The 26,370-nt window shown below is 54.5% G+C and overlaps 1 protein-coding gene across 7 annotated transcripts in view; it reads left to right on the top strand.

Annotated features, from left to right (window-relative positions):
• The window catches only part of LOC128141545 (protein CEPU-1), a 355,486-nt gene that overhangs the window by 315,925 nt on the left and 13,191 nt on the right, over positions 1 to 26,370 (top strand). For all 7 annotated transcript variants that reach the window (XM_052786390.1, XM_052786394.1, XM_052786395.1 and 4 more), the window contains one exon: positions 9,303 to 9,428. In XM_052786390.1, the coding sequence (XP_052642350.1) occupies positions 9,303 to 9,428 (126 nt within the window). The remainder of the gene's footprint in view (positions 1 to 9,302; positions 9,429 to 26,370) is intronic.

Here is a 26,370-nt window from a genome sequence, read left to right on the forward strand (position 1 = left end):
GGTACCGAGAGAAGCTGGGCATCTGCGGGAAAGGGTTGTCCTCGGGGCACGTGAGATGAATGAAGGTAGCAGAGACCAACCTTACCTCTACCCTTGCTGAACCTTGTGAGAGCTAAACCTTGCGGTGCTAAGATCGCTCTTTTAAGGACATTTTAAGGCTTGGGAAGGACAGTGTGCGTCATCGCACGGACTCTGGATGGTTGGTATTTGCTCTCCTGCTCGTTTCTGGCAGCTTCGGCCAAGCCTTGGGTTGATCCCCTGGGTTTGGGGCGGTTGGTGTGTTGGGTCAAGGTGGATGCTAACGAGGTGCCTCGGGTAGGGTGCGGGATGGGAAGTACTCCACGGGAGGGGTGAGGAAGGCTTGGGGGGCTCTTGGAGCCCGAGGAGGAGAACCTGCGAGAGCAGGGCTGTGTAAACAAATTACTAAGGGGAGGAAGGAGTGGAGCGGGGCATCTTTGGGAAGGTAGACCTGCCCCTGCCAGAGTGATGGATGGGTTCACGAGTCTTGTGCAAAGAGATGTGTTCCTATGGGGACTGGAGGAGCGGCAGCATCTGGAGGAATAAATCACCTCACCCGTGGTTCGTTTTGAACTGCTGGGCCTTGCCGACCTCCCGCTATATAAGCAAACAAACAAAGGGTTTGGTCACACGTAGCAGCCTCCAGACCACCTCATCAGAGAATAGTAGGGCCGTGCTCCCCTCCTGATCTGTTTTTTCACCGGAGTCAAAGGCGAACGCAGGAGGAAGCCCAAGTAGAAGTAAAGCCTCTGGCTGGAGCACAAGGAGGCACCTGCAAGGGCTGGAGCTCAGTGCACAGAGGGTTTGGGGACAGGCGGTGATGGCACGGCACCTGTGGTGTTAGAGATCGTTTGCATCCAGCCCTTCTCCCTGCACCGACGAGGGCAACTCTCTGCACATCCAACTCTTGCTCCCCGTCATGTCCCTCCCCTAAGCTTGATGCTGGCGCAATGCCTAATGGTAGTTTGCAAGCGGTGATGTCCGTGAGGGCTGGGAATGCAGCCTGCGTTCATCTGCTGTCGCCTTTTTCATGTGTTCATTGAGAACCCCATGGGGCAAAGGCTGTATTTTTGTGTCTTGTTGGTACAGCACCGAGCACAGTGGGGTCTGAGGGTGTCAGAGATGTCGTAGGGGAGCTCAGGAGGGGAGGAAGGATATAAATAGTTAGATAAACAGAGGTGAAAAGGACACAGATAGACCCAGAAGGTACAAATAGACTTCACTTGCAATTCAATCAAAACTGGGGGCTTTCACTCGGTTCAACATTAATGCCACGAATCTCGACAGCGTTTAAAGTAAAACCGTCGGGCGCCCGGCATCCGTCGCAGCGTTTCGGGAAGCGCCGCTCATCCTCCTGCAAGGGCAGGCGAGCCACCGCGCTTTCCCTGGGCACGGGCTGCGCGGCTCCTCGAATTAGATTAGTGTCAGTGTGGAAAGCGTAATCATAAACACTTACTTTGTGCTCGAGCCGGGGGAGAGGGAGCATGAGTGCGAGAGCGCGGAGATAAGAACAAATATGCGAGAGCGTAGTGTGTTTTTAATGGAAGGGAGATTTATTTCTCTTTGTGTCTTTTTAAGCCTCTAGATAGATCATAAAAAAACCCAACCCAACCCACACACAACCTGTCTGCCTGAAATAGCCAAAATGTAATTTAAAGAGCATCATTTTAACTACTACTTCACTTCAGAGACACCTGCCCTATATTCATTGGAGATGCAGGCTGCATTAGAGCATCTGATTTATCTTTGGAAAGGATGTTTGAGCTCCTTTGTTGCTGCCGGGTCCCTTTTGATGACTGAAATGGCGCAGGGCTGGTTCGGCGCATCTAGCCCTCAGCCTGATTCCCACTTCTCGTGGACAGAGAGCTGGTGGGGCACGGGGAGACCCTCCCCACTTTCTGAGAGCAGGGTGGAGAGCAGGACCTTCACCGTCAGCGTGGGGCATGGCCCCTTGCCTTCTGGCTGGTTTTGGGGAGACGAGCTGAGGTTTCGTGCTGAGTTTAGCGGGACAGTGCAAGCTGATGGACCAGGCAAGGAGTATCGTGTAAACTCGCTGCTCGTTGGTACGGGAGACTCCAGGTTGACCGGGTAGTGTTATTGTTATTGGCACATCTGCTCGAGATGCGTGCCCTAAACTAGATCCGTGCATCTTGGCTTACGTGAGCCCCAGCTACACATAAGCTGTGGCTAGTAGGACTGTCCCCGCGCAGAAATCTCCCCACCTACAGTTCCTGCGACCATGGGCTCTGGGTGTCTTACCATCTTATGTGCCGTTGTCTTTTTAATAAGCCTGCAGGGAAGAGAAATACTTGTCATTGTGTTGATTGAGAGATGAGACCCAAAAAGACCAAGCGTTTTGCCCAGAACTACTCTGGCAGAGCAGGGAGCGGTGCAGGCATCAAGCTATCCTTCTCTGCAGCTTATTGACCCGCAGCAAGGAGGCTTTTCTACCATGAAAAGAAAAGGAAATTCCACAAATCGTGATTTTCTCCCGGGGTGTGACCCAGTGGAGGAAAGGACCCAATGTCATCCTGCATCCCTCAGGAGATGGCAGTGCAGGGGCTGGTCCCAGAAAGCCCTGAGATCCCAGGCAGCTTGCTTCTGCTGGGGGACAGCTATCGAGGACGAGGGAGTGTGAGGACGAGCGGGAGGAAAGATGGGGAGAGGAGAGGTATTGTCAAATCCCTAGCTCGCCCTTTCTGATCTGAAGTTCACTTGTAATATTTTTCTTGACTCGGGTTGCTAATGCGTTTTGTTCTCCAGAGTGCGCGTGGCCCGACTTCCTGCGCAGCCTTTAATTAGTTTCTGGATGATGACATCTCCACTGAGAATCATCTCGTCGTGTCCCTCCGATCTCGGGGGGAGATAAAGGAATCTAATAAAGACATTCAGCATTTCTAGGTGATGGGTTTGACAAGCTTCGTATTAACAAGAAGTCGCGTTCAAACTTTCTCGGGCGCCCTTGGCACGCTGCGGCTCATCCCCACACAGGGACTTTTCCCGGGGGCTCCGACGGAGCCTCCACCGGCGCCAGGTGGGACGAGAGGGGCAGAGCTGGGGACCCTGCATCCCTGAGCAGGGTGAGACGGAGTCGCTGTCAGTTTGATGGTCATCGTGGAGGTAGTTGTGAGAGAGGCTGTCGTGCCTCGAGGAGAGGTGTCAGTAACGGGGGAAAGATGATGCAGGTGTCTTAAGGTTTCGAGATCCTTCAATTTTCTGGTTTTTATGAGGCATTGCTTGACTTGCGGGGGGGAAATCCCAGGTGGCTCGGAGTGCAAAAACTGGAAACTAGATCCTTGCTCCATGTGGCATGCATGGAGCTGAAAATGAGATCTGTCTAGACAGGGAGCTGAACCGTCAAACAGTCCTTGTCCATCTGCGTTTCTTCATGGTTAATGAAGCAAAAACTTTATTCTTAAATCTTTATGGGGTTCTTTGGGTTTTGGGGTGTTGTGGTTTTTTGGGGGGGTTTTGATAATTTTTTTTTTAAAGAGGAGTATGAAGTAGTTTATAAAGGAGATCAGCATCGTTAGACTCCTTTTAGAGAAGGCAACAAAGTCCAGAGCAGTGTCAGGACTTCCTTTGGGCATCATAACGTGAAAGCAGAACTCGGGTCTCCCAAACCTGAATGATGGATTCTGCCTGCTTTATAAAGCTGCTTATTAATAGTCGTGCTAAGCAAACTGTTGCTTGATTCCCCAAAGGTGTAGGGCTTGGTGTCAGGTGTTTCTTCCTTTTTGTGGTAGGAAAAATTATGTAGATCCCTTCAGAGCCTTGAAAGCAGGGGACCAAATCCAGCCAGGCAGCACCCTGGCTCCTTAGGGTAGCGGCAGTCTGGATCCAGGTTGGTGACCCGGACCCGTCCGAAAGTCGGGAAAAAGTCCTTGTGCTGGAGACCCGACTCTCTTTTCGTGCCACATTTATTTTGGCGTATCCTTTGTTGACTGCGGTAGGAGTATTGCTGATTTATGCTGTCGTAAGTGGAATCAGATTGGGCTCCCTTTTGGCACTTAGCTATAAAGTTTGTCTGCAGAAACCCTGCTGCTTGTGCGGTGAATTATACCCTCGTTCACAAATGCTTTACTAATGAATGATTGGAAACGTCTTGTTTCCCCCCCTCCTCCTCTGAATTATTATGATGCCATGCTGTATAACCTGCTGCAGAGGCGGGCGTAAAAAATTTTGTGTCCTCCAAGCTCGGGAGAGCTTTGCTGCAGCAGGAGCCGTTATCCGCTCGGGAAATCGTTTAGACACATCTCGGTGCCGTATGACACGTCTCATTACGCCTTGCTTTAAAACGAGCAATTGCCATTAGTTATTTATTAATTGCTTATTAAGGTCGTGCCGTATGTCCTCTTCGTTTCCAGGCTTCTTTCTTCATGTCTTTGGCTGCCGCCAGGTTTGCTCGGAGGGGGCTTGGTCCCTCTGCAAAGCCAAGCCGAACCCAGCATGCCGGCGGGGAAGGGGGTGATCGTGCAAACCCAGGGCAGAGGCGGCCCCGGGGGCCAGGATCGGCACCTGTAATTGTAAGGGGGTTGTATACAAGCCTACGTGACCAAGCAGCGTAGCTAAAAGCAGGCTCTAAGGCTGCGTTTGCCCTTCCTCGCGCCCGGTGGACTTCTTCAATACTGCTCCTGAGCTGTGTTGATATGACAGAAGGATGAAGCCCCCTCCGCTTTTCTCTTAATTATGGTTGTGTTAGAGTGGCACAAACTGATTTAAAAGCCCATTATAATACACCTGTAATTGAAGGCGTAGGTCTCTCAGTTTGGTCTCTGCTTTCCTTAAAAAGGCAGGAAGGTTTTGAACGCAAAAGAGGGAGAAGGCGCGACGGAGGTGCCTGGCACCGCGGCAGCCGGAGTGCCGTATCTTCTCCGGAATCGGTGGCTGCTGCCGGAGCCAAAGAGACTGCTCTGGTTACGACCTGGAGGGGTCGGATGGGGAGCCCGATGCTGGGGTCCCTGCCTTGCGGCCGGTCCCGGCTGGCTTTGGCGGACCCCTCCGTTGGCTGGCCCGGGAGCATGGGCTCGGTCCGACTCGTAGCGTTGCCGTGAGCCGGGCAGGGGCACCCAGGGCTCCCCCTCGCCAAGTCCCACAGGCGGGACCTGTGGTAGCAGTGCTCTGTAAAACGTGGGGAAGTCTGTGGGCGACAGCGGTAAGACGCCGGTATTAAAAGCAGGAGCAGCGGCAGCCTGACGTTCAGGAAGCTGCCGGTGCACATCACAGATCACCTGCAGAACGCGAGTCTGAGTCTCCCTCTTTTTCTTTCTTCGAGACACTTTTATAGTTGTTCTTTGTTGTTTCCTTTGATCTGGAGCAGATGTCGCTTGTGCCAGAAGATGGAGGTTTGCATGTTTTATGAGAGGGAAGCGAGGCGTTTGCTAGGCTTACCGGGAGAGCCCGCTGGCTCGCAAGGCTGTCGCCGGGGGCTGCGAGTCCTGCGCAACGCAGGGCGCTTTGCTGGGGCAAGCACCCGCTCTGCCCAGCTCCTGCACGAGAAGGGATTTGCAGGTCTGCAAAGGCCACGTGTGTATTGCTTGGCTCCCAAAACTTGGGTAGAAAGAAGGTGGTTAAGGCAAAAAAATGCCATTGCTCCTTGAAGGCGACCGGCTTAGTGAAGCTCATCTGAGGTCTCCTTCCCCATCTCTGGTGGAGGGGTTGTTCCAGGGCCACGCTCCCTTAACACTTGGGGGCCTCCTTGCCTCTCACCTGACACGTGGCTGAAATTTGGGGTGCCCGCGGAGCCCAGCCGTGCTGAGGGAGGCAGCGGGAGGCAGCGGCAGGGATGCGGCAGCGGGGAGACAAAAGTGCGGGTGAGCGGTGTGGTCGTGGCATGCAAGGAAGATGGATGGGGAAGTAATGATGATAGGAGATGGCAGGGCCGAGGGGTACGTGCATGGGATGGGTGAGCTTTTGCACCTGTGCTGGCTCTGGGACGGGTGTTTGGAGGTGAAAGCATGGCAGGGGTGTAGTCTGTGCTGGTGGCAGGAGGGTGTCTATGTGCCAGGGAATGTATCTGTGTAGGCAAGCGCATATGCTTGGATCCGTAAAGACATATATCACCTGACTGAACGCCCTCGAACGTGTAACGCGCCATATGGTTTGGTTAAATATTTAAGCAAGCTGCTTTCTGTCCCGGAGACTCTGCCTGTACGAGCGGGCGCCAAGTCCGGGCAAACTGGGGGCATGCCCTGGGCAGCTGCAGCGGCTGAGAGCAGCCCAGAGACCTTTCCCATCATCACGGCAAGGATAGGGGAAAAAAAGAAGCCGTCGGATCGATAAAACACCGGCCCACCTCTGGGGAAATCTGCGCTGTGTCACTGGAGCAGCTTGGCCAACACTGCCATGTTTAATCACTTCTGAGCAAGAGAGATGCTGAACACAAAAGGACTGCCCGCAAGGAGAGGGTTCCCACCTGGGAAGCCTGCGTTTATTTAGCTTTATTTATTTATTCATTCCCATAGGGGCGCAGCTCCATCTGCGTCCCACGTTCAGCATAAGAAATTTCTCCTCTGCCCTGTTGCCACAGCGATGCCAACTAACAATGAAAGCGTTTTAACGCAGAGGGAACGGGAGCACCGGTGACCATTAAATAATATTAAATATATACTTGCGATCGCTTGTTTAGTAAGGTTTCCCTCCCTTGTGTTGTAAAAGCCTTACAACATATCTGTTCAGTCTCCGGAAAGGCATTTTAAATGGTTTGTGTGGTTAATTATTCAAACATTTAATTACCGTCGTGTTAAATCCTGCCACTGCACATTTAATTTAAGGGTTAGCTAACGACTTTGCCGACGTTGTCGCTCTGGTTTACTTCCCAGCCATTCCTGCGTCATCTCGTCCCAGGTGGGCCGCAATAAATTGCCTGTCCCCTAGCATGTCCCGAGCTTGCCGGGGCACATTGGGCTTTTTCCCTGGTGCGTGAGTGGCTCGAGCTGCTTTCGCGCTTGTCAGAGAGAATTGCAAACTCTCCCATTGCCCAGCCGAGCAGCAACGCAATCATGTCTCCTCCTCTGCCTGCTCTGAGCAAAATTTAAATCTCCTGTTGTATTGCTGAGGAGGAGGAGGATGTAACGGTCATGTTTTGGGAGATCCAAGTTTAATTTGTTTTAACTACGTTTTAGAATCTGGTCAGTTGATTTGATTACAGATTTTTGCCCCTCGCCTGGGCGGGTGCAAATCTGTGCGTGCGGTACCAGAGTCACAGTGCAAAGTCTGACTTGATTTTTTTTTTTTTTAAAGTCTCGGTGAGCTCTGCAAACATGCTGAATTGGGTTGATGTGGATTCCGTAGTTAAAAACATCAGAAAGGTTCCTCTGTGATTTAGCGAGCATCGCATTGAAGATGATAAATACTGCTCTAGTTTTGTCGGGCCTTGCAGCTGGAAGCTATTGCTTCTTCCTGAGCGATGGCAGGCAACGCGCTCCGCCTCCACTTGTCTCTTTCCACCTCTCTGAAATGGCAATGGTAATACCTCCTTGGCCTATTTTTGTTGTCCAGACTGTAAGCTCGGTCTTTTTAAAGCGCACATGGGTTTCCCGGCTAGTGGTCCCAGCCTCGCCAGGAACACAGCAGGGCAGTTGTAGCGCTGTTGTAATTAATTGCATCTCCTCAATGGACTACTTGGCTATTGGCAGAGCATCTCCCAGCTCCGTGAGGGCGGGTGGTCCCGGGAGGCCTGTGCTGTGCCCTTACACTGGGCTTAATGACACTGATGCATATTAATATTTCTTTTGGTGTCATCTTCGTGCCCTCCGCTGTCCTGCCCCAGAGCCCCCACTGTACTGGGAGCGTCTGATCCATAGTTGTCCTCTGGCGCATGATTAGCGGATTAGCCGTCGTGCCCAGAGCAGCAAAAAAATGAACTCCCAGAAGCCCTTCAAAACAGAGAATAATTCATTACCCACCTTGATTTCCACTTAAAATGTACTTTAACTACACTTCCAACTACAAACCCTAAATCACCCTCGTGTTCACAAAAAATCCATCATTTTTTATTTTATTGCACGGCACTGGCATGACATAATCCCTTCCAGAGCGTCTCGAAGCGCTTTACAGATCGATAAATTACTTACCTGCACAGCAGAGGCAACGCATGCAAGGCCATTGCAGTCATTCCGCCTCCGTGCAGCCCCGGGAAGGTGTTGGGAGGTGGGGAGAGGCACGGAAAGGGTGATCGGGAGTGGGGTCCGAGTCAGGAATAGGGGTGTTGCAATGGTCTGGGCTGCAGCTTCAAGCGGATCGATGAACAGGGCTCTCCCAGGGAGGGTGGAAGGAGCAGGATGCTTTGCAAGTGATTTGTGACTCTCCTGCAAAGCGCCGCAGCAGGGTGCCGATCCGCTGCTAGGCTCTGGAGAATGGCCTGAAAAAGAAATAAACCGAGGAAGGTGATGGTCTTTATTATGTTCTGCAGGTGCAGGCTGATAACAGCAGCCGATCGTTTTTCTCATACAGCCCTGCCACAGAGCTTATAGAAGCCCCAGCCCTCCCTGGCAGCCGCAGCGCGTCCTCCGCTCGCGCAGCAGCAGGGGCCGAGCGCTCCCTGCTTGCTCCTCATCCCTTCTCCTTCTCAGCCTCCCTTCTCGTCACCCCCGGTCCCATATGTGTGTCCTCTCTTTGGGTCCGGGCCCCTCATATCTGACCTGCTCCTGAGCATTGGTGATGGCGGTGCCAATGCAGCAGGACGGCTTTCATCACGATTGAATTTCCCTTCCTCTGCACCGTGATAGACCTTAGAGGCTCCTCGGTAGACTTGTCGTCTTCGTGCCCAGCTCCTCTTGGTGCTTTTCTGGTTGCAAGGGCGCGACAGCCTACGCAGCTGCGGAAAGAGCTGCAAGCCACGTGCGTGCTTTGGGTGCTCTTGTTGCGCCAGGAGCGACTGCTGCCTTTGGGGGAGTTTGAAGCGGGGGGATGGTGTTTTCTCAGTCGGATGCGGCTCTGCTGGAAAGGGTTTGTCGTGGCTGGGAGGATGGGATGAGCACTGGAAGCGGGGTGGGGAAGAATTATCATCTCGCGCACCATGGAGGTGCTAAGGAGGAGCTGTCTTGAGCGTCCCTAAAATGACTGAACCCCCTTTGGCTACAATTTCTTCCCGCTTCAACCCTGTCTTCTCTGCCCCCCCTTTCCTCTGTGTGTTCCTGTCAAGTCAGATGAGACTGATGGGCTACCGCATAGCTTGTCGAGGTGGAGGGAGGAAGGAAATTCAGTCTCTTTCACCCACGTCTTGAGATTTGGGTTGGAGCAGAACCAGTTGCATTTTCATTTCCCTCTTTGTGTCGTTGCAGTGTCTCCGAAAATCACCGAGATCTCTTCTGACATCTCCATCAACGAGGGCGGCAACGTCAGCCTCACTTGCATAGCCACGGGCAGGCCAGATCCAACAATCACCTGGAGACACATCTCACCCAAAGGTAAGAGCCAAACGTTACCAGAAATATTCTGGGAAGGGCACAGCGGCATTTGCGAGCGGCTGGGGAGCTGTCGTTGGCTGGTTCGCGTGGCACTTCACTTGCACGGAGAAGGTGATGTGCGCCGAAAAGATGTGACTTAATGCAGGAGTTGATGACTCTGGTGGAGAAACATCCACCTTGCTGGCCTGGGAGAGGAGCTTACGGTTTTGCTTGTGTGGAGGACTGGCAGTAGGTACCAGGTTGGGGTTGTCATGCTTCAGAATCGAATGTGCTTGTCCAGCCCTATGTTTCAGGGAAAAGTTTTCAGGGAATTCTCGCACGTCGCTTCAAAGGAGCACTGTAAATAGCACCCATGAGCAGGAAAACACACGAAGCGTTAATTGGTGGCCTTGTTAATTGGTGGCCTTGTTAATTGGTAAGCAAAACCTGAGCAGAACCGCATGGGTGCGACTGCTGGGAAGTAAATTCCCACATGTGCCTGTTCGAGAGCATATATTAACCGTTTCCCAGCTGCTGTTTTGCGTCTGCTTTGCGTTTTGCTGCCCTGTTATTCCCACGTGGCTGCGAGGTTCTCACCAGTGAGCTGGGGGTGAGATCTGGGGGTTTTCGGTGGGATGAGCCATCCGGCCAAGGGGCAGTGCCTGGCTCCGATCCCCTGATCCCATCTAAGCGCTTCAGTTCAACCTCGGTCATTTTTTCCCCTGAGGTTTTACCAACGTGGGCAGTTGTCCCAGGCAACTGCCTCGAGTTCTTCTCGGGGATGCCCCAGCTGGGCTGTCCGGCAGCCGAAGGAGACGATGCGGCAGTGGCAATGATGGATGGTGCCGTGTCTGCTCTCTCTGTTCAGCTGCCTGACGATGGCTGCAGTGTCTCGGTGCGGCTCCATTGATTTTTTCCTATTTGTCTGCTCTGTAGCAAACTGCTGGGCTGGATCCATCACTCCCCACAGCCCTGGCAGAGAGCGAGCCGAGTTGGCAGCATCTCTGCCCCTTCCCTTGACAGAAGCCTCTGTAAAAACCGTTCCCCCCTGCCCTGGTGCACGTCAGCCAATCTGCCTTAGGTGGTCGTGCCTCCAAGACGTGGCCTTCAGCTGGGGTCTGGGCATGGATGAACGATGGATAAAATCTGCAGGGTGTGGATCCAGGTGCTCCTCTCCGGCCCCAAGCATCTATCCGTGGCATCGAAGTTGCTGTTGCTGTAGCTGTCACCATGGTTGAGGCGGTCCGTGCACTCCCACCTTGAAGCCTTTTTTCTTTCTCCTCTTCCTCTTGTCTACCCTGACAATGTGTTTTTGTCTCGCTCGACCTCCTCACCACCTATTTTTCACGTGTGTCTCATTTTCCCCGCAGCCCCGCTCTCCTTCCCACATCCCCTCCTGCTCCCCCAGGACCCTCCTCTCCCACTCCCGTGCCCCTTGCTGCCTTCTCCCGCACGCCATCCATCCTCTCCTAACCAGGCTCCCGGCTTACGACGCCTCTCTCTTTCGCGAGGGCTATTTTCTGTGTTTGCTGCCATCCAGCAGGTTTCTTTCCCCAGGGAATCTTTACCTGTGCTTGAACCAGATGTTTCCATTTTACTTAGGACTTAGCTGCTATGGAAACTGAGGATGCACCAGGAGAGGAAGAGTGAGCTAATCAGAAATTACCTGTGGCGCTGTGTAATTTGCAGCAGCCGCTCTTACCTGATTTTGGCCATGATTAGGCATTCTGCTTTCAAAACTCAAAGGGAACAAATGATCACAGAGATTTACTTGAGTCTGGCCTCCTGCTGATGGAGGGTGCTGAGCCCCAGAGGTGGGCCGAGACGGCTTCGGTGGCTGCCCGTCTCCGTAGGCAGCTCCTCTGTTTCTCTCTCTGGGTCTGCCAAGCCACCGAGGGGGACCTCTGCTTCTCCATTTTGCATTCGGTGTGCATAGGAGAGACGAGGATTGGAAGCGTGGGGACCGAAATAAGAGCCCCAGGGCAGGTGCACAGAGGCGTTACAGCAGATGCCGAGAACGTAACCCTTTCTCTAGTAGGATGGACTCTAATTTGGAGAGCCAGGGGCGAGTGGGGACCCCAAGCTAGCTGCCAGCCCCTCTCTTGGTTGTAGGTCTGCCTCGCCGCTCATCCCCGGGGAAGTCTCGAGTGAGCCGCCTCCTGTTCCTTCTCGCCGTCTTTCTCCATCTTGCTTGGAGTGGTGGAGAAAAGGGACGAGGGAGAATCAGTTAAGGGAAAGCTGGTGCATAATTTAAGGGTTTACATAGCAGATGGGTAAGCAGCTCTCGCCCATGTCACCAGGGAGAGGCTTTGATAGCGCCGTCCGTGCCAGCCACAGACAGACCAGTAGCTGAAGGAGCTGGTCCCCATGCTTACACTAGTGAGTGCTCCTCTGTGTGAAGGCACTTCATGGGCTTTATTATTTTCTTGGCAGCTGTAAGCCTACTGTGCGGCTCTCAGTGGGAAATGGAGCAAATGAGAGCGTTTGCTTACTGGGGGAGCGTGCGGACGGGTCCTTCAGAGGATTTAGACCGAGAGCAGCCCAGCTCCTCCGTGACCAATCTCACTCGAGACCCTTTTCTGGCCACTTGCAGCTCCCTTGACCGCTCGGCTGTTTTCTTGCCCGCGCATCGCTCTGGTCCAGTGCGATATACGTTTAGTGGCTTGGTCTGGTAAGCTATGCTGAATTTTCGCGTCTGCAGCTGTTGTCATGTTATGGGAACCGTTAAGCCTGCTTTTCAGGCTCTGTTTAGTTTGGGGGCTGGAAGAGTTCCCCACAGCCCGGAGGAGGACAGCATTTTCGCTGTATAACTCGAGAGCCGAGTGAACCTGAGCAAGAGAGTTTTCTGCTGGTGATCGCATGAGTGCCGGCCCCGTTGGTGCCTCCGTGCCTGCTCAGAGTCTTGCGTGGTGGCTGGCCCTACCTGTGCCCATCCTCATCCTCCTGCCGCGAGCAAAAGCAGGACGCTGGCTCTGGAGAAGGGTTTTGTGAACCCGCGGCCGGCCCAACCGAGATGCGTTACAGCCTATCTTCCATCCCTCTGACTCACGCCTCTCTGTCCTTTATTTCCTCTCCCAGTAATGCTGCACTAACCCACAGCAGCTCCTGTTGACGCAGCTGAACAGGTTGAGGTGGAACAGGAGGGGAGCCGGTGTAGTCGCAGCTTCTTCTGCCTCGGCAGAGGAGGCTTAACTGCATCGGGGCTCTGCCCTGGGCTCGGATGCTCCAGCTGATGGCGCGACTGCCGCCAGAGCTACCAGGCACCAGGGCTTCAAAACGCAGCTCACCAAAACCATACCGGGCAGCCAAGCTCCGGCATGCGATGGGGTGGCTCCGTCCCCCCCTTGGCACCCTTGCGATGCCAAGACCGTTAGGATGGCAGTCAAGAGAGGCGTCCTCAGCAGGGTGAAGGGAGGGAGGAGGGTAAAGAGGGAGAGAAGGATGTAGATAACCACGGTCCAGATACAACATCCAGCATGAAGGCAGCATCTTACCGGAGGACACGTAGGTTCTGCAGAGGACTTGGACGCTGGGGTCCAAAAGGCAGTGTTGCACATGCCCACGCACGTTCCTGTTTGCACCCATAGGTGCCGAGCATCTCTTTGTTTCCAAGGCTTTGGATGTATTACGCTCCCCAGCCTCGCAGGGCGATGCCATCCGTAAACTGTGGAGAGGTCTTCTAGTTAATTGTCTAGTTTGGGTCGCTCGGGTGTTTCCATAGTTACTGGGCTCTTTATTTATTTTTTGGTGTAACTTTGATGGTGTCATGGCGGTTGCCATGTTGCCAGGCTGGTTTTCACCTCTCAGCAGACCAGGTCTGGCTTCTCTTGGCTAGGAAAGAGCGCGGTGTCCTGAGCTGCCGGGCGCAGGGCAATGCCAGAACGTGTGGAGCCATTCACTAGCAGAGCGAGCGGCACTGTGTCGAGCTAACCGGGGGATATTTATCCATGTTGCAGACGTGAGACTCGTCACGCCTCCCATTAAGCTCGAGAAACGTGCCGAGGAATTGAAGTGAAGGCTCTCCCGGGAGAGATGAAGGCTCAGCAGCCTCTGGCCTGGGAGGAGCAGGCACAGCTTAGCTGTAATGATAACGAGGGCTCTGCAGTCGGACGGCAAGTGTGGTCATCCTGCCGTGACAGTGCCAGGCGCGCGAGGAAAGGGTGTAAAAACTAGGTGCGTGCATGCAGATACCTCCACTGGCTCCTCTGCCTGGCCAGCGCCGGTCTGCTGCACGCAGAGGTCCCGAGCCAGAGGCTGCATCCAAGTCGTCATCCTTAACGACCCTTGATGGACTTTTCTGCCATGGTTTTGTCTTAATTGCTTTTTGATTATCGCTTTAGTATGACAGATTCTGGTGTAAGGCTTAAGACGGCGGCTGCCAGGGTAGGAAAACATTATGGTTTGGCTTGATGGTGTATTCACTCGGAAGAGGTCCGATCGAGAGGTCTTTATAGCAGGAATCTCTCATTAATCTCGGGATTAGACTGGGTGCTGAAAGCTAGATCCTGCGCAGTGCCAGAGTCCTGAGCCGAGTCTGAGCCGCGATTTGTGGGGTAGGTGCCACCTCTGTGCTTCACCAGGCAGAGGCATGAGACGGGGGAGATGCTCAGAGGACGCCGACGTTGCCACGTCCCCGATATCCTCTGTGATCTGTCCGTTTAACCTCCGCGGCCCTCCGCATCCTCCCTGGAAGAGGTATGATAGCGGTCCCTCGTCTCACAGGACCGACGGGAGGATAAATACATTCAAGACGTGAGGCACTCAGCTGCAGTAGTAATCGCAGCTCGTATGCGCACTTAAGATAGATGAGACACGGTGCCCTAACGTGGCAGAGGTCTCATGAGATCATCTGTCCATACATCAGCAGCAAACCAGCGAAGGGACTCTGGGAGAAGTCCGGTATATTTGGATATATTGATTCTCTCTGGCTCTTGGCGGGGCTTAAAACAAGAGGACAAGCGACTGCAGAAAAAATCCAGCTTGAAGAGTTGCTTGTCCCTGGGAAGGGGACACGTCCTCCCTTCTCGAAGGTTTGTCCGTTAAGCACATCGCTTGTTGTCTTCGTCTTTCCAGGATCCTCTCTGGACAGGAGGCAGGGGCTATCCGTAGGTCGGACATCAGATTTGCAGCCCGGCCAGGAGGCACAGAGAGAAGGGGGATCTGCTGGGGTGGGAAAATCTCTGCCTGCTTCCATGCCACCTCGTCCCTCACAGTGATCGGCTCAGCGTCCCGTGAGATTGCTCCCTTTAACTGCCTCGAGTCACCTAGTTAACTTCAGACTGGAGAGCCGTGCTCTCTGCTGGTCCTTTCAATGGGGAAATATCTCTCGGAGAGAGCAGAATGGTTTGCGTAAGGCTGCTTCTGCGTTCATCCCGGGTCTCGCGTTCCTGCGCCCTCTCTTATCTCCTTTTGAGATGTTGCGTGAGCCAACGCAAGTGGTGCCTCAAAGGGAAGCAAGTCCTCCTCCTGTGGCTATACGATGGAGCACAGAGCCAGCCCCGAGCTGCGGCGTTGGGTTGGGTTTGGCCACCGTGCCGTATGTGACGTCCCACCTCACCCCGTTGCGTGTGTCCCCCCAGGTCTCGCGGTGGCTGGGTGTCTCATGGAGGCTCGTCCGACTCATTCGGTGGCCGAGCACCTCATCCTCCTTCCAGGAGGCGGTTGCAGGCCTGGGCTCCAGCTAAATTAACTGAAGCATTTCAACCGGCTCCAATCCTGTCGGCAGCTCAACCATCCCCTTGTTTACTGTTGAAATAATTACTGCTTTGCCATATTAGCTCTGAGCCGTGACTCCATTACCATTATCGCTGGAATATTACCCATTTATTATCTCCCAGCAACCCTGGAAGATGAACACTAGGCTTCAGAGACCAATTGTTTTACAACAGACAGGATCTTGGTGTGCATTGTTTAATGAGGTAAACTACATTATAGCCGGCATTAATTTGGCTGCAGTGCGCTCCGCTAAATCATTGTTAACCTGTAAATCTGCCACTGGTTTTGACGCGGGCTTAATCGGTGCGCGCTGGACGGATCAGCCGGGAAAAGGGTCGCCGGCGGCCTGGCTCGGTTTGCGTCGCGTGGGATGGGAATAAATAGGTTGCTGTGCTCTTGGAGAAGCGGGACTCTGAGATGGACACTAGTTTTGTGCACGGTCGCGATGAAGGAGAAGCCGGCAGCTGGCGTCACCAGGGGTTGCTCGCCAAGCATGCGGACGTGTGCCATGACCAGCAATGGGATCGTGCCGGGAGCAGGGTGAATATTTAGCCCCTTGAGCGCCAGCAGCTTCCCCGTTGGCTCCCGTGGGAAGAGGATCTGGCCCGGCAGGAGCCAGGATCCAGTGGCATTGCGTCACAGGCTCCAGGGTTTGCTTTCCTCAAGGAGCGACTTAAACATGGTTAGCGTGCCACGTGCTAAGCGCTTGGCTGTGGGTAGCTCCTTTTAGTGTTTCCCCTCCTCTGATGTGCCCTGATTCCTCCTGCTCTTTCTAAGCAATGGGAGATTATGTACTCGTATACGTAGGTATATATAAAAGTAATATTTTTGATTCCCTGCGTGGTAGAAATGAACTCTCCGAGCTGATTTGTTTGCATATTTGGCATAGCTGCCTTTGAAATACGCATCTTGGTACAAAAATAACAAGGCCCCTACCAGCTACAGCTAAGGCGATGTCTTTCCCTAAAGAAAAGGGGGAAAAAACCCCTCTCTGCTTCAGCATATTCCCTAAACATAGCTTTGCAATGTCACACTTTCTCTTCTCGCTGGAGACAGAGCATGCTCAACTCCTTACCACAGCCTGGGGAAGCGGGCGGGCCGGTCGCTCTCGTGGAGCAGTGGTGCCACCAGTTGCTGCCCTACCAGGGGGCAAAAGTGGGCATCTCTGCCCGCACCCCCAACTTTTATCCTTTGGCTTATCCTGTCGGTCACTGGATACTTTTCCTGCAAAGGTGAGACCCGCTGCGGTGTCACAAAAGGCCCTGATCGGTGCTGCTGCCGTGCCCGGTGCGAGGGATCTGGCACCCTGTACAAAGCCATATTAAGAAGAATGTCAGAGATTTATTTTTCTCGCTCCCGAGCCGACCCGTTTGCGTGACAAATCTCGTTGGCCCTGCGTGTGCGAAGTGGCGTCGGCGCCAGGACTGGGTTAGGGCAGCGGGGAAGTTTCTATTTGCTCCTGTTGCCCAGGGTAAGGCTCTCGCTGCCCCCAGCCCGAGCATCCCGCGCTCCGGCTTTGTGCAGAGACGGTAATTTTGACACCGCCGGTAGCGTTGCCCACACCGGCATCCTTTCTCCATCCCCAGCGATGCCTCGGTTGACCACGGGAAGAAGGGGATATGTTAGTTCTTTCTTCGGTGTGGTGGGACGAGGTGGACAAAACCCAACAAGTCGCCGGTGTCGCCTTGCTGGATTTTCTTTGGCACCAAGCGTGGCTCCCTCCTTCCCTGGTAAACGTGTGGCTTTGTTTCAGCGGCTCGCTCCCTGCCTGGGACTCGCCTTTCGTTCGGCTGGCGTGGGGAAGAGCAAGGGACAGGAGTGTCTGAGATTTGAGAGATCTCTGTGCAAATTAAAACCTTTTATCAGCCCCTAATAGCTGTGCAAACTAATTATATTTGGGCCAAACTTTGCCAGCGACTCCCCCGAGGTATTATTATAAAAATCTGAGCTGTGGAAACGCGTCCCCATTCTGTCAACGCTGGGTCGCTTCAGCTATAGAAAACTCGGCTCCGGCTCATTTTAGCTCCCGTGATGTGCTTTGCATAAGCCGCCGCAGTTGTTTTTGGGGAGGAGAGAGCCCGGCCGGGCTGCCTCACACGCGGCCCAGGTCTGCCGAGCCAAGGGCAGGGCTGGGCTTGGGGGAATAGCAGCGAAATACTTATTTGCCCGAGTCCCGCTAGCCCGACTCGGCCTGGCGCCGCTCTGCCACGGCCATCAGCGTGGCCTCAGGGCTGCGGGTGCGTGAGCGGGGGTACCTCCGTCCTCGGAGGGTTGGGACATCGTGACGAGGGGTGGGAAGGATGCCTGGAGAGGTGGTGGAGATGCTGAAACCCCAGCAGGAGGGCGATGGGGTCGAGCAGCACAGGGAGGAAGCACGGCTCTGCTGCGAGGCTGCACGTGGATGGTTTTCCTGGTGCCGGCACCTCGCTGGGGGGCTTCTGGTGGTGTCGGAGCCAATTTCCCCCCAGAGTTGCATCTTTCTTTTTCCCGGCATCAGCATTGACTCCCTTCTGCTCCGCTTGCTGAGCTTGCACGGGGCAGGGCACCGAGGCCGAAGACGTCCCCAGCGTTCACGTGCCCGTGCCGTCCGTCGGCGGAGGCAGGGCGAGGAAATGCTTTGAGCTGAACTCCTGCCCTCGTGAAGCTTGCCCCAGTGGGAGGGAGATTTTATCCCCCCACTGCCATTCCTCTGCCATCCTCGCACTCTTCCTTGGCGCAGATTGCCGGCTAATGGGGTGGAGCTAGTGCGAGCGCTCTCTATTAATGGAGCAGAATATAAACAGAATAAAGCCTTCATTTCCCGGGCTGTGATTTCATTATTAATATACTTTACAGTTCACAGGTTGTTCATTTGCTTCCATGTTTTCTCAGCTGGTGTAATCTGCGGCGCGGAGTGAGAAGACTCATAAAATTTCCATTTCCAGTTGAATGTGCGTCCAATTTGCCGTGAAATGTTTCTCTCTGTCGTGAATATTAAGTGACCGAGGAGTCAGTAGCCGTGGGATTAGGCGGGGCAGGTTGCCAAGCCCTCTCTGCGTCCTGGGGGTGCGGGAGAGAGGTGGGTGCAGAGAAGGAAGGGTGACGAGGCGAGGTCTAGGGACCGAGGGAAGGACCATGTGGTGGAGAGAGGAAGAGGGAAAGGGGAAGGAGAGAAAGAAACCATGCAAAATATGCTGGAGGGAAAGGGAGAAAAGTTGGGGAGCGGCAAAGAGGTTGGCCGCAAGAAGGGTCATGGTTGGTGAAGGATGCTCCGACGGAGCAGACCTGCGCTCTACCTCCTCGTTTCTCTGTCCTGTGACCTTGATACTTGGCAGGGAAGATGTTGCACCGGCGCCTGCTCCGGTTTGTCAATCAGTTGTTGCCGTCTACGCTCAGCCAGCGCCGTGGGCTTCGGGGCTGCGCGCTTCCCTTAGCCTGAACACGGGTAGAAAGTTTTTCCTTGTCTCTGACAAGGCTGAGAAACGCTGCTGCATTTGTATGGGCGAGGAGCTGAAGGGCGCTCGCAAGCCAGAGCTGCTTGGCTGCCCTGTACCAAGCTAAAGAACAGCGGCAAGTAGCCCCAGAGTCGCGGGCATCGTCGCACACGCAGAAAAAGTGCTTATCATGTGAACTGGGGCCAGGGGCGGTGGTAGCAGTAGGGAAATCACGTTTTGCTCATGGTTACGCAGCCAGCAGGAAAAGCGGGGAGATTTGTTGTGTATTTAGTGTATTTTTAAATGGTTTGTAGCAAATCGAACAGTCGCTCTGGGGCAGGGCAGCAGGAGTTTGGGTAGTTGGGGCGGGCGGTCTTGCCACGAGGCTGGGCAGGCCGCCGGCAGGCAGCCTGCGCCGAGGCCGACGGTGCCATGGAGGGGTGCCCACAGCTGCAGTGCCGCTGGCAGCGGGCACATCTGGTGGCACAGCTGGCACGATGCCGCAGCTGGAGGCGGCGAGGGATGTGTGCCCCGGTTACCCCTCCCCTGCCCGCCGCCCCGTCCCTGCAATAGCGGCGCGTGATGTGGCGTCACTGCCGGGGGGAAGGGGATAAAAAGCCAAATCCCAGTGTTGTGCCCAGGCCATGGGGATAAGTTGGGTGCCACCCAGAGCCGATGGCACCATTTCCTTCTGACTCTTTGCTGAAATGACTTCTGCCACAGCATTCCTCACTGCAGGGAGAAAAAATGTCTCTTCGTTTCCCATCTTCTCTCAGTCAAGTCAAGATAATAATAGTCTTATTCTGATCCCCTGAACTTTCCCATCTGCTTGGTAAAACAATGGCAATTTTTTTTTCCTCCTGGTGTCTCTCTCTGTCTTCCTCTCTTTTATTTTTATCCTTCTACAGTATAATTTAAAGCCAGAGCAATGCCATAGCCCATGGGTTTTTCCCCTTCCTGGGATACGCTGCTGATATTTAAAATGGCTTTTCCCTTGCAAAGCAATGCCTCTTGTCCCCCCCACAGTGCCCATAGTGGGGCCATTACCTCCACAGGGAGGCCTGGAGAGGGGACAATGGGCTTGAGCGAGGGGGCTCAGCCCAGTCTCCGCTTTCCCCATTCCCAGTACCTTCCAGTGCCCAGAGGCCAGCGGCATCCATCCCTGCAATTTCTGGCATGGCCCCCCGCTCCCCATCTACCCTCCCCGGGTTCATGGCATCCTCGCCAGTTCCCCATACCCCGTGGCCGCACCGAGCTGAGCCCGTCTATCTCGCCGCCCATGTGTTTCCCCGGCTTCTCTCGATAAGCCATAATATTGTGAATGATCCTCCAGAAATGGAGACGTCAGTGCCATAAAACACGAGGGACAGAGCAAGGCCACTGGGCTGGAAAATAGCGTGTCTGAAAAAATAAAGATGGGCTAAAGATGATGGAGAGGTGACGGCAAGCTTTACCCTGCTGCCATTCAGATAGCTCCGGGGGGGTGAAGAGGGGTCAGGAGGTCCCGGGAGAAGGAAAATATCCCCCATTTGCAGAAAGCCATGGTGGTGACGGCATCTGGGCTTGCCAGGAGCCGCGTGCAGGGATACGCAGGGAGAAGGGAAAGTTTTGCGGATCCCTGTGAGTTCTTGCTGGCACTGGGGACAGATTTAGCCGGTACTCGCTGCTTATTTTTTCACTCTAATGCCATTATGCCGTTTGCTTCCCATCCTAGGGATATTTTCTTAATGCGGCTGAAATACAGCTTAACTGAGGTTACAGCCATTTAACGCTTTGGATTGCAATTGCTTCTTAAGAGCTTGTCCTATGGAGAAAGCCTTTGGGTTTAAATTTGCAGCTAGAGGGACCCTACGGTCCCGGTCGCCAGCAGCTGTTTTTCACACAAATCCAGAGGAAAGCAGGGAGCCTCGAGTTTCGCTGGGGACGGGGATGCTCTCGCCTGCAGAGCAATGCCGGTCGCACGCAGGGGCGTGCGGTTGAGAGGGGATGCGGCGGATCTCCCGGCTGGGGAGTCCCGTGATGTTTTTTCGGGTGCTTTGCAAGACTCCCGCAAAGAGCAGGCAGGAGCACCTCATTTCTCAGCGTTACCCTGTGCCGCCTCTCTCCTCGCCAAGCCTCGTGCGCTGCAGCTTCTCCTAGAGATGGTGAGAAAGCCACGGGGAATGGGATGGGCTCCAGGAAAGGCACGTCGCAACAGGATTTAATTGAGCAACGCTCCTGCAAACGGGATGCGTGTGTTTGTCTGGGCGATTTTCTCCAGCTGCAGCCTCTCTCACTCTCTGACATCTTGGTATCGTTGCAGCAAACTATTTAAACACTACCCACTGTACCCCATCTGTTGGGCAGCCCCTCCATACGTACGGGGCCCTACCTTGCCGCCTCTCCAAAGGAACTTGCCGGCAAGGGCTGAGTGCCAAACAACGGGACAAATTAAATCAAAAGCACAGCTTCGGCACCCAGGGGGAAAACGCGCATCAGCTTTGACTTATTGCGCGGCGCACGCTTACAGGAGAGAAGCAGCGGCTTTTGTCACTGCAAGGGGCCATGAAAAATGAATTAGGGCCGCTGCTGGGAGAGGCCGCGCAGGAGAATCTTTCATTCTGGTGACGCTGTCCTCTCTCACCTTGCGAGCAGCAACAGGGAGAAAATCGCGGGGAGGAAGAAAGAGTAAGGGAAGAAAGAAGAGAGAAGACTTCTTGTTGGGTGGCTTGTTAGGTCTGGCTCTAGGTTGCAGGAGAAAGCACGGGAAGAAGAGTGGCCCAGGTGCCCTGAGAGCGGCATCGGTGCTCGAGCGGGTGCACGGAGCTACTGGGAGATGTCGTCTCATCGGTAACTCTCCGGAGAGGGCTCTGCTCCGTGGGAGTCTCAGTATTTGTTTTTCATGTGCCTTTTGCACACATTCCTGCAAGGAGACAGAAAAACTGCGTGGGAAGTGGCTCGGGGCCGGTGGCTCGGTACCTTTCTTCTAGGAGTGTCCGTCCCTCCCGGTGCCTGTTTGCTCTAACGGGGTGGTGCATGCCGTCCAGACCTTTTCCTGGGGCTCAGCATCCTTACTGGTGCCCTGAGAGGAGGCAGGGGCTGGGAAAGGCTGAGGACGGCCGCTGCCAGTTTGCCGACCCCTGAGCTGCCTCCGAGCTGGCCCAGCTCTCCCTTGCACTGAAATAAAAGGGCTCGTTCTTTATTCGACTTGTTTGCTCCCAAATTAGAGCCTCGTTCGAGGGTGGTTGGTCCCCGAGTTGTTTTGTTTTGTTTCTTTAAATATTAATTTCCATAATCCTTTTATTTCCCAAGGAAGTTCTTCTTGCAAACAAAGGGTTTAATGCTCCTCTTTTATTCCCGGTAACAAATAAGTCGTCTGAGGCGTGCAAACATCCCGGCAGCGGCGAGCTGTGCGTGCGCGGTGGCTGCCCGATGGCGACAAACCATGTTCGAGGATGACTTGAGGCACGCAGGGGACGGGGGAGAAGCGTCCCCACGGGATCACGGGTACCGCAGCAGCATCTCCCTGGAGATGCTCGCCCAGAGATGGAGGGCAGCGAGCCCGGCCGGTGCCGGGAAGCCCCCGTGCAGCCTGGGATTCCGATCTTTGGTGCGGAGGCATCTCCGACGTGCCTTTTTGAGACAGAAGATTTGAGAGCCGAAGGCCTGGAAGCACAATAGAAGATAGACTGCTTGTATCTCATTGTCTGGAGAATAGATGGGCTGCGGGCTCCCGGAGAATAGGAGCTGCCACTCAGGTGGCTTTAATAGAACAGGCGGCAGATAGATTTCAATAAAAGAAATGAGTATAAATATTGTTAGCAGAGAAGAGAAGTGAGAAAGATCTTGTTTGACGAGTCACAGTGGGAAACTTTCAAGGACTTTTAAGCTAAAAACTCTTCACGATGGTGCTGTAACGGGCAGCTAGATTGACTCGGACGTGTTACCCAGCGCCGGCGAGGCGAGCGGACCCGGCGGCCGTCCCCAGCACGCTGCGGTGCAGCTTTGCACGGGAGGCCCGACCCCAGAAGCGGGGCATGGCAGCGACGTGGCCATGCTGGGGGAGCCCGCTCACGTTTCAGCTCCCCGCGCCTTGCTTTGGCCATCCGCGGAGTGGATGGCAAATACAGGTTATAGGCTATATAGGCTGTGAATATAGGCTGAGCGACCAGGAGCAGGCAACGTAGTGGCCTCTGGAGGGTCTCCGCAAAGCACGCGTCCCGGCCACTGGCGAGACGTGTCGCATGCATCTGCTTAATAGTTAAAAGATTTGAGTTGTCATAGGACAGATGAGCCCCGAGCGTGGTCTCAGGGCTGACCGAGGGTTTGCACTGAGCGACTGCAGCCACGAAGGTGGGTCCTGTCTCAGATCTAGCTCCGAGTAGCGCACAAAGTTGAAGAAAACGTCCTCCCTGGCAGCAAAGAGCAGAGGCTTGGCAGCGGGCTGCAGAGCCACAGCCTTCATGGTGGCTCCCAGTCGGTGGTTGCGCTCGGAGGGCGCCCGTGGAAATCCCTGTGTCCTGTCCCCGTGCTTGCGGGCAGCCGGCGACGGGGCTTTTGGAAATATTCACCTCTGCTCACATCAGCCCAAAATCACACCCAGGAGGCTCCTCCATCGCATCTTGAGGAGAAACATGAGGCACCATCGGCTCCCCGTTACGCCCAAATCGGTTGTGAGGAGAAGAGAAGCTGTGGTGCTGCGTGGCCACGTATGAGGAGAGGCTCCCACGGCCCGGAGGAGGAGGGGACGCTGATCCCGGTGCAGTGGAAGGATTTTATGGCAAGCCTTGATCTATCACTCAGGTTGTGCCCGCCTGGAGTGCGACGGTCGGCCCTGGCCACCCCTCTCCCTCGCAGCCCGTGCCGCCACGCGTGAGGGCGCGGAGCAAAATTGGCTGTGAAAGTGCTGCCGAATCCAATTCAATGAAGGGTACGAACAAGGAAAGTGGGATATTTCCCCTCTCCTCGGTGACACCAGGCACAGCCAGTCAGGGTCGCCGCCTCCGGGGCGCAAGGATGAGGAGGGACCCGGGGCCGCAGCAGTGGAGGTAGCTACCGCAAAGCTCCTGCAGCCCTGAGCACCACATGAAAACCAGGTGGCAAGAACGCCGTCCCCCGGGGCTTCTTGCGACGTCAGGCCACGGAAACGTGCCAATTAACGTGGAAAAACATGCAAGAGGAGAGATTTCTTTCCTCGTCATCGGGAAACTTCAAAAAGAGAGAGACTTGGCCCTGTGGGAGCGCGACTCAGTCTCCGATACGCTGCATGCCTGTTTCTGGGATTACGGTCCTTCTTCTGAAGGCTTGTGAGAAATGAAAAAGAGACGGTTCACACCACATACCCGCAGTGTGCTGGTGCCGTAGGTGCGCTTTCTAAAGGGATCGCTCCTCTGGGGGGGTCGCAGATGGAGATGGGCTGGTGCCCGTGGTACGGGGACGTAATAGTCACGAGAGGAGGAGAGAAGCGTGCTGTGCTTGCCTGGGTCGATAGGGTAATCTTAAAAAAAAATCATTTTTTTAATGATTGCTCTGGATGATTTCCAGCAGGTTAATTACCCCCAATCCTTCTCTGCTGGAGTGTGGTGGCGTTCAGCCGGCACCAGGGAGTCGGAAAGAGGGGGTGCGTTGAGGAGAAGCTGCCCTAGCCGGTGTTATTCGCCTAATCAAACAAAAATGGGAAAGGGAATTTTTGAACTGCCTGAACTTTGTTCTGCATGTGTTAATTGAGCAGTCGGGAGCAGGTAATACCGATTAATGAGAGGTGAAGCAGGTGCTTCCCCCATCTTAAGCCGGGGCACGTGCTGGAGGCAGCCTTAGCTCTTCTCTGCCCATGTCACCGGGGCTGCCCTACCTGCTTCAAGAGCCCGGGTTTGTGGCGATTCCTTCCCCCGCCTCCTGCCTTGCACGCCGGGAGCTGAGCTGCCCATGCAACACTACTAAATTGCCTGCCCTGCGCTTTTCTGCCCGCTGTCATAGCGGAGGAGAGGTGAAGTGGGTCTCGGGTGCCGGCAATTCGCTCTTATTGCCTTTGTGCATTGTATTTATTTACTGTAAACTGTTAAAGGACGGCCATCGCTACTGCATCGGCGTGACGTTTGAAATAGATGGCTCTCGGTTTTAGCGTGTCCCTCGGAGCCAGGAGACTGCGCAACGTTAATGTTTATTGCCAGAAGTAGCCGTAAATTGATAGTTTGGAATCGCTGTAGGGACTGTAATTAACTAGTTACTATTTCACCTCCAAAAGGAGCAATGTTTCACGCTCTTACTTTTACTTATCTGGAATCGGCCGCTGTCAACATCCGCTGAAGCCCGTATAAAGATTTATAGACCTTGGAGATAAATATTGACTAATGGGCAGCTTGGCTTAATGTTCACCTTGAAGAACAATAAATTGTGCTATTGATTGAACCGAGATGTCAATATCTGCATTGTTGTAAACATTTTAATAAAATTATCTCCATAAAATATTCTCCTTCTCCGGCCGATCCCACTAGTCGGTTTGGTGCCCGGCACACGCAGCAGTGCAGCAGGCGGGGTAGCGCCTCAGGACCGGCCCTGGGAATTTGGGCATCCATAGACCAAACCCGTTGCGGGACGATCGCTGAGGTCGCGCCTTTGAGTTTTAGCGGCGGAGATATCGCAGCCCTGGACGGCTGGGCTGGCTTGCCTCGATCGCTGAGGTGCAAGGAGTTGGTACGGGCACACAGCAGCGTGAAAGTTGCACCATGGCTGCCGGGCACTGCATGTTGCGCTGCCCCGGTTGGCGCGATACGTCGCATGGCTCAGAGCTGGGGCAGGAACCGCTTCCCTAAGCCGTGGAGATGTCTTGTCCGTGTCATCCCCGCACCGCCTTGTACGTACGTCTGTCTGTTTTCCCATGCTTTGCCTTCCAGAAATCAGGACAATGTGGCTCTTGTCCCTTTGCGGCTGTTTCTCACAGGAGACGATGGTGTCTGGGGCGGGTGCTCATGATGCCTGCAGACGACACGCAGAGTGGGAAAACTTCACCAGGGTTGTGATCTTTAGGAGCTAGCGTGGCGCGCAGAAGCGATAATGGTAGCTGTGCTGCCTGCCTCGCTCAGGGCACCACAGGTTGCTGGTAGGAGCCGCAGCGAGGCATTGGTAAGGTCTGCGGGATGCTGTGGTGGAGAGCTGGCAGTGCTGGGACCCGCCTTGCTCGCTGTTCAGCGAAGCTTTTTTAACAGCATGGCGGGCACGCAGTGTTCAGCCAGGGGAAGCCATAAGCGATGCGTCCTCGAGACGTGAGCGTGGCCGCAACAGCGAGCCAGGGGACAGCGGCACGTAATTACTTTGGGAACTCGTGTTCACTTTCTGGTGAGTTGTTATGTTGTCAGAGGCTCGAGGGAAGCAAACGGGTAGGAGGAAGCAGAAGGGAGATGAGTCGGGCTGGGAAAAGGAAGAGAAGTGAGGGATGGAGAAAGGCAAGGAGGGACGTGCGAGGTGACAGCAATCTCTCTAACATACCTGCAGTGGCTTATCTGCACCATGTGAGAGATGTGGTTCGGTTATTTCTACCTCTGTATTTCGGGCTGCTCACTGCCGTGGCACTTGGCTGTCTCTGCCTGGAGACTCCCGAATGCCACACCGAATGCTGCCGAGCTCCCTGGCTCTGTTCACGACATGGGCCGTTCGTTATGTGTCGAGTCTCTCTTGGCTATTTTGCAGCTCCAGGCTGAGTTTTCCCCCTTGCTCCTTTGTGCTCGTGCTTCCCCTTCCCTGAGGTTTTTTACGGAGATCTGCAGAGATGCAGGTCTGGCAGAGCAAGTCCTATGGAGCACGTGGCGGTCTGCGCACAGGCTCCCACTCGCCGAGCAGGTGGATTCAGGCTCTGGTTT

This window comes from Harpia harpyja, chromosome 4 (genome assembly GCF_026419915.1).
Source record: "Harpia harpyja isolate bHarHar1 chromosome 4, bHarHar1 primary haplotype, whole genome shotgun sequence".
Taxonomy (NCBI): domain Eukaryota; kingdom Metazoa; phylum Chordata; class Aves; order Accipitriformes; family Accipitridae; genus Harpia; species Harpia harpyja.